Source organism: Hibiscus syriacus, unplaced genomic scaffold, assembly GCF_006381635.1.
Source record: "Hibiscus syriacus cultivar Baekdansim isolate YM2019G1 unplaced genomic scaffold, ASM638163v2 tig00008013_pilon, whole genome shotgun sequence".
Taxonomy (NCBI): Eukaryota; Viridiplantae; Streptophyta; class Magnoliopsida; order Malvales; family Malvaceae; genus Hibiscus; species Hibiscus syriacus.
The window spans coordinates 390,925-403,627 of NW_024062150.1; the positions used below are offsets into that span (position 1 = coordinate 390,925).

The following is a 12,703-nucleotide window of genomic DNA, read 5'->3' on the forward strand; positions in this document are numbered from 1 at the left end:
ATCTTATAATCGAATAAAAGTAGAGAAAATCGCATGTTATCACTTCGAAGTTTAACAACAGAAACTGATAGTATTGTATAAAAATGGTAACCATATTGAAGGAGCCATTACTATAAAATTACTTGTGGTAAATATGACACCAGTGTCTGCCTGTGGCAGGTAAAAAAAGTCAAAATCAAGCTTTTACTGCACAAAGAACATTCAAAGTATTGGATGATACCTACGCAACTTGGTGTCATTTGGAAACACTTGTTTTGCGTAAGCTTCCAGAAAGTAGCAGCACATGCTTTGAATTATTTCTTCTCATCTCCCACAATTTACTACTATCATTTTGGTCGTTGCTGCCTTTGTTTGACCATATGAAGTTACTTCGGGTAAACTACACCTTTTAGTGCTCAAATTATTATTTTTATTTTTTTTAGTCATTTAACTATTATTTTTTTATTATATATCTAATGTTATGTTTTGATTTCGTATTGGTCATCAGTTGTTAAAAAATTAACATAACTATTGATTTAGTATTTTTTTTAAAAAATTCTAATGATGATGTGGCACTATCTTATGATAAAATGTCAGTATCACTATTAATTTTTTAATGATGGATGACCAAATTGAAATCAAAATATAATTTTAAATATGATTTTAAAACAAAAAATATTTAGGTAGCCAAAACGAAATAAAATGATAGTTATGATACTAAATGTGTAGTTTCTAAACCCGTTTTTATTTTGGAAAGGAAGTCCATATTTCTCAAATTTCATATCTTTGAATTAAAGTCTTTTTTTTAAGGCTCGATTATTCATATATTGTCTTATTTGTTACAAATATTGTTATTTTAACTCAAATCATTAAAAAAATAAATTATCATAAATCACTCAAACTATTCATTTACCTAAATTATTTATTTATGTATTTTAGTTTTCTTATGAAGCTAAACAAAGGAATGGAGGTTAGAATTAAAAGACAATTAATTGCAGTTGCAATTAAATAAGTTGACAAAAAAAATAACGAATTCATATTGATTCAAGACACAACAATGATGATAGATTGACGAATAAGGTCAAGATTGATAATATTTATATGTTTTGTGTACTATTTTTTGGCATACTTACTTTTTTAAGGGTAAACTACACAGATGATCACTAATGTTTGAGTAAATTTTCATTTTTTTCTATTGAAGTTTCAAAAGTAAAAAATCAATCACTAATGTTATCGTTTTAAACTACCAAGATTGTTCTCGATTCAATATATAACAAATAGTAGTATAGTATACTAGAGGAAATAAAAGTGATAAAGAAGGCTCTCCTAAGTCCTAACTCCTCGGCTTCTGGTATCTTTGAAGGATTCTAGTAGCCTCATCATTTTTGGTGCATTTATATGCCATGTAGTTTGTTGTTCTCATTAGCTTCTCTTTATTTTTTGTTTTTTACGTTCAAGTAATTATCAACCGTTAATTGGTTCTATTTCAGTGTCAAATATCTTAATCGTTCTATTTGTTTCTTTATCCATCTTCTTGTGATTCACTTGTTGTGTTCCTCTCTTTATAGAAGTTATGGGGGAATCAATGTTATTTGCGGTATTTGTTCTTGATTTGTGATGGCAAAACTAAGATAATAAGCTCAATTACTTATATTATCTGTGTGTCGAAGTAGCATAGGTTAAATGGATTTTTAAATGGGAAATCTGAAAAATAAGAAGTTCCATTTTAACAGGGAAAAGCCAAGGTAAGACGTTGGTCGTTGAAGCAATGAGCTGGGATTCATGGATTTCAAAGATCATGAGAGTTCTTGGTGCAGTGACATTGCTCCAGCCCGAATATTCTGACAGTCCCCTTAAATGCATAGAGCTTTGCGTTCGAGTTTTTCAACAGATTTCTGTACCAGCTGCTACCAAATATTCTATTCCCACCATTAGAGAACTGTATTATTAGGTTAACCTCCCAGCTCAATCGATATTATCATAAATTTGTCTTTTCCACAATGAGGAAGTTGGCTATGGTCTTGGGATGCATTTATCGGTCGCTCCCCACTAAATCGATATTATCATAAATTTGTCTTTTCCACATTGAGGAAGTTGACTATGGTCTTGGGATGCATTTATCGATCGCTCCCCACTAAATACATCCTTGCCACTTTCAACATCACCAACTTGACCTTCATCGTCACAAGTGATTCCATTGAAGCCGCAAATGGAATTGGGTTCCCGCCAGTGGTAGATCTAGAAATTAAAAAATTGTGGTCCAAAATTTTAATACCCTATTCTAAAAAATTTTGGGTATGAAAATTTTCTTATTTTTTTTCTATTCATATTAACAAATTAAACTAAATTTAAGATTTTTCTCAAAATAATAGGTGTGCAATAGCTCCCTTAAGGAGCCATGTACATCCGCCCCTGATTCCCGCCATGAATAGAGAACAATGATGGTGGATTTATTAAGAGCGAGTTTTTAACGTAGAGGAATTTATTACTCCCCAAATGTATAGAGGAATTGCTGAAAATCCTCTCTTAGATATTTGTTTGAGAGAAGAAAATGTTTGTTTAGTTGCTAAGAAAATAAGGGAAAGTGAATGAGTTATCAAGATAAGTCACCTTGTATGGTCAAACTAACGTGTCACATCATCATTCCGTTACTGCAATAACGGTAGTTAACGGTGAGTGACTTATTTGTTATAAATCGATAACGTTAGTGATCAATTTGTTACTTTTGAAACTTCAGTAGATAAAACTAAAACTTACTCAAACATTAATGACCATTTGTGTAGTTTACCCTACTTTTAACTTACTTTTTAGAGAAATTTATGTTTATAGTTTTCAATCATTTTTATCCTATAAATTTTGAATATCTTTAAGGTATAATTATAATTAATTTTGTAGTTAAAATTAAAATATTAAACGAATTTAATGATATGAAATATTTTAATTAATAGGAACCAGCAATAAGGTGGTGAGAAAAATCCATAGAAAAATTTCTAGTGGATTTCTGTTGGTATTTAAACTCCCGTGTCTTAACAAGGGAAGTTAAATATAAGCAAATTGTTGCGCATTTTGGGTTATCTTAGAGGAAAGCATACTGCCATATATGGTATACGACTACATGCACTATTTTTTTCATTTAATCCATGGCTGTTAGGTCCATTCATCGATTATTTTAAATTAAATTTTGTAGACTTATTATGGGTGATCTTCTAACCCAATTTACTTTATTTACAAATATTAAAATTCAAACTTTACTTAAAAAATCTAAAAATCATCCACTAGATTAATTTATTGTTGGTCATAGACGCTACTCTTTAATTCTCTTGTTGATATTTCTCTAGTTATCATCCACTAGATAATATCAACTTTTTCCTTCATTTGTTGAAGACATGTATTTAAATTGTAATTGTGATCGCGTTTTTAGTTGCGCTGTGTTTATCATGATTGTATATACAACGAACACTATTGCAGTGACTACGGATATCGCAATCATACAATGATTATATTAGATGACACTGCTATCGTTATATAATGAATAATAAATCCCTGTTCATGGCAAATACGGGATGTAAAAATCCTAATTTTTTTGTTCAAAAACGTTACTTTTTTATTACTCTGGGATAAGTATAAGATAATATATATTCAAAGATAATTCTTAATCATTTTACATTAAACGTTTATATCACAAATATTTATAATGCTCGAATCCAAAATTTTGAAGAATGATTCTTTACCACTAAAGTGGTTTGGTTTCAGTTACTTAAAGCAAAGCAAAGCTTTCACAAGTTCGTACTTCTGATGTGAGTCACAGATGCCATAGAGGGGAAGCTGCTCATCCTATCATTCAATCATTTTTGTAGTGAAAATGAGAGAAATATGGCGACCACTGGTCATTGACCGGTACTTCTCTGAGGCTGGTCAAAGGCTGACCAGTCCAAGGATCTCTGAACTGAACCCTCGGACCCTGACCTGAAGGATGCGATGGTGGAACAAATGAACGGAAATGCCATTGTATTTGAACGCACTTCTCTTTTGTAAAAATTAAGTGTAAACTACACTAGTAATCCCTTTTGTTTTTATTCATCCTTTTTTTAGTCACTAGTTTAAAAAAAATACGTTTTGGTCACTTTTATTTTTGATATGTCTTAACACATCCGTAAAAATGGTTAAATTTTAACTTGACCCTTGATTTAGATGTAATACTAATTTAACCTTAAATTTTATATAAAATACTAATTTATCCATAAACAAATCAAATTACATCTCAAATTCATCTACAGAAATTATCCAAACCCTAATGCTTTAAAACCCAATGTTATTATACTCTTGAAACCAACTGGACCTTAGGCATTTGTATTAAGAGATTATCTACAGCAATTCATGTATGATTATGTAGTGAAGCAAATACTCCTCTAGCGCTTGGGGGGTAGGATTAGCTGAATTAATTTTGCTGACAGAACAATGCTCTCCTCCCAAGAAATACACAAGTCTAAAATGATGCTGGTTAATATAAGATTTTTTAAAAAAAAATAAGTTATAACCGAAAATTTATAGAGTTTAAATTTTTAGAGTAAATTGAATAACATTTTAGCTTGAAATTAAAAATATTACCTTTTCCTTAACAAATCATATAATTACATAATTATTCCAATAACAATCCAAGAAATATCTTAATTGTAACGAAAATTATTTTTTAGAATAGACAAATAACATTTTAGGTTAAAACCGTCACAATATAACATTATTACCAATTGTATAACTTTCTAAATTGTACATGATAACAATTTAGATTAAAACTCGCCGCAAATTAACCTTACATTAAGCCTCCACACAACAGAACCAACTGGCAAGGGGACAAAAGATAACATGCATCCATTATCGACATCCACCGGGATCGCATAACATGGTTGCCAAGTGAAATAAGATGGATCTTTCATATGCTTTGATTCAATACATAATAATCAGAGCTGAAGAAAACCAAATGGCCAGTATTGAACTTCAAAATTTGTAATATACATGAACGATAAATGCTGTTCCAGCACATTGAATAATAAATCAGCTTCTTCATAAGATTAATTCATTAAAATAGGTTTTGCAGAACAGTCCCCTGCACAGATTAAGACCTGTATACAAACACCAACAAAGTACTCCCACACAAACTAATCACCTATAAATGAATTGTGTTTATTTTCTCAAGTTCAATAAATACCCTCGAATTGCCTAGAAACAAATACTATTATATAACGAAAGCAACTAGTGATTTCTCATAAACATGCTAAAAGAATTTCAGTTTTCCATGGGATAGAGTCGACCTCGCATGCTGCAGTTTACACGTTGCTTTCTGCGTTCCTGTCAAGTTGGAACATGCATCTGTTGCCCCTAAAGTAACAGCAAAGTAAAGGTAGATGGTACACAGGAATGTTAAGAGTCCCAAAGCTGTTAAGAGGAACCTGTGCCTCTGAACAAGTGTTGACCAGCTACCCAACTCATCTTTCGGGAATTGCTTCCTCATAGATCCCGACCTCCGATGGGGAGAAGATACAATACTGTCAAGAACCATAGCTTAGAGGCTAATAGTCCTTAGACAATGCGACCTGAAACCATGTAGCCAATTCAATTCGTTGCTATTTAGTAAAACCAGAAGAGCATCAGGCTAATGCATTAAATCACCATATGTAAAGAAAGGCAAGGAACCAGAATATTAACCGAGTATATATGTGTGTGTATGTGTATATTAACACTAAATATTCAGTGGAAATGATTTTAAAGATGACCTCACTACATTTTCATTTCCTTTTTGAGAAAGGGAGAGAACGGTCATCGTGTGTTTGAACCCTAGATCCATGTCAACCAAAACTTGAAATGGGAAGGTATATCTCGAACACATCAAGTGAAACACATGCCAATATATGAAAGATTGATCAACCCTGATAGAAAAGTCTTAAAAAAAGGTATAGTAGTCTTAACGGTAATACAAAACTTTGCAAAACATTTTTCTACAGATTCAATCTGAGCTTGAAGATCGATGACATTGTAAACATTCAAAATGTCTCAACAGGAAAGAAAACCATATTTTCCAAATAAAACATTAATTAGCTTAATCAATGTTGGATTCTTATATCAGAAAGAATAAATCTTCAACTTCCCTTTCACCTGAAAAATATTTATGCTTTAATTATTTCCAATGAGACGGACACTTGACCTAAATTGTTCTCATTTCAGTTAGATAAATAATAGATCTTTTTTCCATTCCTTAATCCGAAAACATGGTATCAACTCAGATCCCTAGAAACCCAAAAAGAGAAGAGGCAGAATAACGTGTTAAATCTACACGAAATGCAAATCTAATCAGAAACAAATTAAAAACCAGGGGAATCAATGCATATTTCTATCAAACAGACATAAAATTGGAAACCCATCTCCATCCTTAAAAACTAAGCAAAACCCAGATCTGCAAATGAACCAAATAATTAACAAACTTACACTCGAGTAAAAATGTAGGATGGATCAAAGGGAAGAAGCAAACAATGGGTGCGCTTCTCTCCCTTGTGTCACGGGCTCACGGTGATATTGAAAAAGGGTGGAAAGCAGGAATGAAGGGGGAAGGCAGCGTGGAGGGGGTTTTTTGAAGCAAGTAATGGGCCAACAAAGGGAGTTTTGATGTTTGGAGATTTCAAAGGTCGTTTAATCATAGCCTACCCAAACAACGCGTGCGGGGTAAAAATGGGAAAGTGTTCTCCATTTGGACTACATCCAGGTAACTCTTATTTCAATGTTTGTTTAATAATTTCAACGAATTCAAGGTACCTTGAATATAATTAATAATTAAGGGTAAATTATGTATTTAGTCACCTATTTTTATCATTCATTTATTTTGTTTTGTTTTATTTTTGCACGAACCAAACTATCTATGTGTTAAAGAAATTATTGACATTCCTTGATGTTCTAGATTCAAGCATTAGGAATGCTACGTAGTATGAGTGTTCAATATCAAATTGTTGAGAGCTATATTTGAACATATATTATTTTATACTTATCCTAGATTAATAAAAAAAAATTAAAAAAAAAATCATATTTAAATTTATCATTTAAGCTTTCATGTTTGGAATCATACAACAACAACAACAACAACAACAACAAAACCCTATTCCCATATGCAATGGGGTAAGGGGGAGGTAGGGTAGTAGGCTGCCCCCAACGCCAGGATTGAGAGCAGCTTCCGTGGAAGACCTCCGGTAGTAAGAAAATTAAAAATAAAGATAAGATGCAATGCATGTATAAATAAATAAATAAATACATAGTTGAACTGTATTCATAAGCAGTCTTCATATGCGCGTCTGTAATGAGAATAAGTAAGCCCTTCGCATAAATCCTTGCGTAAAACATCTCTGAATATAGACAGAAACGTAAGACCCGACCAAAAAAAAAGGAGACCTAAAGAGAATGATACACAGAAGTCAACGATAGCAAGTTACAATAAGGAATAAAGTCAAATAGGCTAAAACCTAAACTAAGGCCACACTACTCCGCTACCCTAGTTCTAAGCTTTCATAAATTATAATGACAGAAACTTATAAAAATATTAGTCATGGAAATTATTACTAAGGCATTAAAAGGAATATAGAGATGTTACACCCTATGTTTGTGACCCGCACTACTCGGCTACCCTGGTCTTAAGTCTCCATACTTTCCTATCAGAGGTCATGTCCTCGGTAAGGGCTAAATCCTTCAAATCAGATCTCAAGCAGTATTCCCACTTCCGCCTTGGTCTTCCTCTCCTTCTAGCACCGTCGACTGTAATCGACTCTACCCTCCTGACCGCATTCGACGTTTGTCGCCTAAGGACATACCCAAACCACTGTAGTCTTCCCTCCCTCAATTTTTCGGATACATGTACCACCCCCAAAGACATCCTAATAGCAGAGTTCGGTGTCATGTCCCACAGAGTCCTACCACATGCCCATCGAAACATTCTCATTTCTGCGGCCTCCATCCTCCTTACGTGATCCTTCTTGATTGCCCAACATTCCAATCCATACAGCAACGCTGGTCTTATTGCCATTCTATAAAATTTTCCCTTAAGTTTTAGAGGCAACTTCTTGTCACACAAAACTCCAGTAGTAGCCCTCCACTTTAGCCATCCCGCCTTTATACGCTGTGTAACGTCATCATCTACACCCACATCTTTATGTGTTGAAAACATTTTGATATTTCGATATAACAAATTAAGTTAAATGAATTTTAAGATTTTCCAAAAATATTTTCTAAGTATATTCGATATAAATATTCGAATATCAAAATATTACTCTAAATCATTCAAATGTCATTTTTAATCCTTACTCAAGTGTAAAATTAAGTTTTAATCTTAAAATAATTTCAAAACAATTTCACAAAATATTTCGAACCATCTCAAAGCCAAAAATTCCAGATTGCTCAGAGGGAACTGATTCTCCCTCAATGGGGTATCGATTCCCCCTGAATGGTTTGGCTCCGAAAAATTCCAGTATGCTCGGAGGGAACCGATTCCCCCCCAGGGGGTACTGATTCCCCCCTGTTTAACGGTCGAAATATTTGAATTTTACACTTAGGGAACCGATTCCCCTTAAGGGGTACTGATTCCCCCCACGCTCCAAATTGTTTTATTAATTGATTTCACACTAAAACGGCTATATTATCTTCATTAATGATCCCCAACGTTCAGAAGTGATTCAAGGTGTATTTAAGCAAGCTTAGAAGCCATTGATCAAGAACAAGAAACATCAAGCAACTAGAATCAAGAGAGAATTAAAGAGAAAGCATCAAACCTCAAGTTTGAGCATTTCAAGCCTATTTTTCATTCAATATTCATTTTGCTTTCAAGAACACTTATTGTGCTCAATTGTATTCATTCTTGAGTGTTCTTTTCTTTGTTCTAGAATTGTGCAAACAATCTACCTTGTGAGGATTTCCTTGTAAGTTTGCAAATTTGTATTGTTCTCTTTGGGAGATAGTGTTCTCAAGAATTTGGGGTAAAATTCTTGAGGGTTTGTAAGGTTACTCTTTGTCCTCAAAAGAAAGACAAATTAGTGAATTTGTGGAAAATCCTTAGTTTGGATAGCTAAGGTAGTGGACGTAAACTTTGGTTGAGAAAGTCGAACCACTCTAAATCGCTGTGCAATTTCTTTTAATTTTCTGCAAAAGCTTCCACCAAAATTTTTATTGTCAATTCACCCCCTCTTGGCCGATTCCGTCAATCGATTAACTCAACAATTGGCATTAGAGCCTAACTCATTTGAAGGTTTAATCGCCTCTTGAGTCGATTCGAGAAGAGTTACATCGATAATTAAAGTTATCAATAGCCACTACATCAAACTTCGACTCCAGTCTCGATTCGATGCCCGTCAACAAGCCTCCTTTCTTCAATGGGGGCTAACTATGCCTATTGGAAGAATAGGATGATGTACTTCATTCAAGCAAGTGACATGGGAGCATGGATTGTCATAGTAGAAGGATACATCAAGCCTCTCACTCATCCAAGATTGTGGAGTGAATGAGAGACAAAAATGTTCCAGCTCAACTCCAAAGCCATCCATATCATATTTTGTGCTCTTGGACCAGATGAATATGGGAGAGTTTCATCTTGTACAACCACCAAAGAAATATAGGACAAACTTCAAGTCACTCATGAAGGTACCGATGAGGTAAAGAAATCTAAATTTAGTATTCTAATGCATAGCTATGAAAATTTCAGGATGAAACCAAATGAAGATATCAAAGCTATGACGGATAGATTTTCAACGATTGTCAATGGTCTCAAATCATATAGAGAGATCATTTCAAATGAAAAGCTTGTGAGGTAGTTAGTCTACTCCCTCCCAAAATCATGGGAATCAAAGAAGACGACAATCATCGAGTCTAAGGACCTAACGTCCTTAACTCTTGAAGAGTTAATCGGTTCACTTCTCACTCGTGAAATGATGCTTGAAGATGAGGTAGACCTCGATAAGATTGAAGAGACACCAAATGAGAAGGAGAAGAAGAAAAACATTGGAGTTGCTCTCAAATCCACAAAAGATGAGAGTGATTCGGATGAAGATGACGATGATGAGGAAATGGCATTGTTTGCCAAACGGTTCAGAAAAATGATGAGACTTTACCGAGGGAGAAAATTCAAACGAAATGAAGGCCTAAAAATGAAACAAAAGAGAAGGATCCAATCATTTGCTATGAATGCAAAAAGCCAGGGCATGTCAAATATGATTGCCCACAATTGAAGAGAAAGGGTCAATCAAAGAATAAGCACAAGGCTCATGTGGCTACATGGAGCGATGAAGAAGGTTCCGATGAAGAGGAACAAGAAGTAGCAAACTTGTGCTTGATGGCATTCGGGGAAGATTCTAAGGTAACCTCTAACTCATCTGATTTTGATGATTTATCCTATGATGAGCTATTAGAGGAATATAATGGGTTGGCTTCGAATTATGAGAAATTATTTTTAAAATATAAAAATGATGTTTCAAAATTGAAAAATGAAAATAAACTCATATCCAAAACCAACAACGATCTTGAAAGTAAAATCAAAGATTTGCAAATCAAACTATAAGAGTTTGAAAAGAAAATTTTGGATTTGCAAAATTTACTTTCAAAGGTCAATGATGATCATCAAAAGAAAATTGATTATCTTAAAGCTTCTTTTGATAAAGTTGGAACAAAACGTTTTGAAAATGGAGAAAATTCAAAATCTAACTTTGTTAGAAAAAGTTTTAAAAACTACAATCATAGAGGTCCCCAAAGAACCTCTAATAGAAAAATCGTTAGAAGTATATGGGTTCCTAAAAAGCTCATTACTACTAAAGATAAAGATATCCTACACAAATGGATACCTAAGGGGACTAGGATTTTGGAAACTAATGAATATGGACCCAAAAGAATTTGAGTACCAAAAATTAGAAATTAATCTATGTTTGTAGGAAAATGAGCATTGCTACAAGGCACGAGAAACAAATTCAAATTCATGGTACCTTGATAGTGGATGCTCAAGACACATGACCGGAGACAAAAGCCGGTTCATTGAGCTTAACATCAAAAATGGAGGGGAAGTGACTTTTGGTGATGATTCAAAAGGTCACATTGAAGGTATTGGTACTATCGATAATACCTCTTCCATACAAATTAAGAATGTTTTATATATATATGGATTAAAGCATAATCTATTGAGTATTAGTCAATTTTGTGATAAAGGATTCAATGTCATGTTTGATATTAATGGTTGTAAAGTCATTGACATTACATCTAATCGGATTATGCTTGTTGGTCATAGAATAGGAAACATATACATGGTGCATTTAGATTATATTAATATGACTAATTTGTGCCTAGTTGCTAAGGATGAACATGATAGTTGGTTATGGCATAGGAGACTAGGACATGCTAGTATGAGTGTTTTGCAACGGCTAATTCAAGGTGATTTAGTTCGAGGGTTGCCTAAGCTTAAATTTGATAATGATAAAATCTGTGATGCTTGTGCTAAAGGAAAACAAAAGCGAGTTTCTTTTAAATCCATTAATGACGTATCAACTAGTAGAGTATTACAATTGATCCATATAGATCTTTTTGGGCCAACTAGGACTACTAGCTTGGGTGGAAAACAATATGCATTTGTCTTGGTAGATGACTATTCTAGATATACTTGGGTTCTATTCTTAAGTACTAAAGATGAAGCATTCGAACATTTCATCACATTTTCAAAAATAATCCAAAATGAAAAAGGTTACTCTATAACTAGTGTTAGGAGTGATCATGGCACTGAATTTGAAAATCTTGGATTTATTGAGTTTTGTAATTCTAATGGTATTAGTCATAATTTTTCAGCACCTAGAACTCCTCAACAAAATGGAGTTGTTCAGAGGAAAAATCGAACTTTAGAAGAAATGGCTAGAACCATGCTTTGTGAAAATAATTTGCCAAAATATTTTTGGGCGGAAGCCACAAATACCGCTTGTTATGTTATAAATCGAGTAATGATTAGGCCAATTTTAAAGAAAACTCCATATGAAATTTTCAAAAATAAAAAGCCTAACATTAGCTATTTTCATCCTTTTGAATGTAAATGTTTTGTTTTAAACAATGGTAAAGAAAACCTTGGCAAATTTGATGCTAAAAGTGATGATGGAATTTTTCTGGGTTATTCCATAAATTCTAAAGCTTATCGAGTATTTAATAAAATAACTTTAGTTGTAGAAGAGTATATACATGTTGTTTTCGATGATAATCCCCTTCCGAGGGAGAATTCTTGTGTGAATGATGATGTAGGTGTTATAAATAAAAATGACGTTAAACATGACGTTGGAGAACCATCATCAAAGGAAGAAATGAAAAATGAGGAAACTCATGATCCTCTTGAGAATTCAACCATTGAAGAAAGGGAAATATCTTATCCAAGAGAGTACAACTATGTCAAGGATGGTGAAATTATAGGTGATCTATTCAAAGGGGTAACAACTCGATCTTCTCTTAGAAATATTTGTAATTATGTTGCATTTATCTCATGCATAGAGCCTAAGAATATTAAAGAAGCATTAAATGATGAACATTGGATTATGGCTATGCAAGAAGAATTAAATCAATTTGAGAGAAGTGAAGTATATACATTAGTTGAAAGGCCTAGTAATAAATCTATTGTAGGTACTAGATGGGTATTTAGAAATAAGCTTGATGAGAGTGGTAATATTGTGAGAAACAAGGCTAG

The 12,703-nt window shown here is 33.3% G+C and overlaps 1 protein-coding gene and 1 long non-coding RNA gene across 2 annotated transcripts; one reads left to right on the forward strand and one right to left on the reverse strand.

The window, feature by feature from the left end:
• Nucleotides 1–5,168: 5,168 nt before the first annotated feature.
• Nucleotides 5,169–6,529, reverse strand: LOC120201824. The gene is made up of 2 exons (XM_039202360.1): nt 6,460–6,529; nt 5,169–5,570 (listed from the first exon to the last, which is right to left on the reverse strand). Exon 2 carries the CDS (start codon nt 5,534–5,536, stop codon nt 5,252–5,254), a length of 285 nt encoding a protein of 94 aa, XP_039058291.1. The 5' UTR covers nt 5,537–5,570; nt 6,460–6,529; the 3' UTR covers nt 5,169–5,251.
• Nucleotides 5,442–11,247, forward strand: LOC120201825. The gene is made up of 3 exons (XR_005523681.1): nt 5,442–5,596; nt 11,133–11,135; nt 11,233–11,247. It is a non-coding gene; the product is annotated as an uncharacterized LOC120201825 (long non-coding RNA).
• Nucleotides 11,248–12,703: the final 1,456 nt, after the last annotated feature.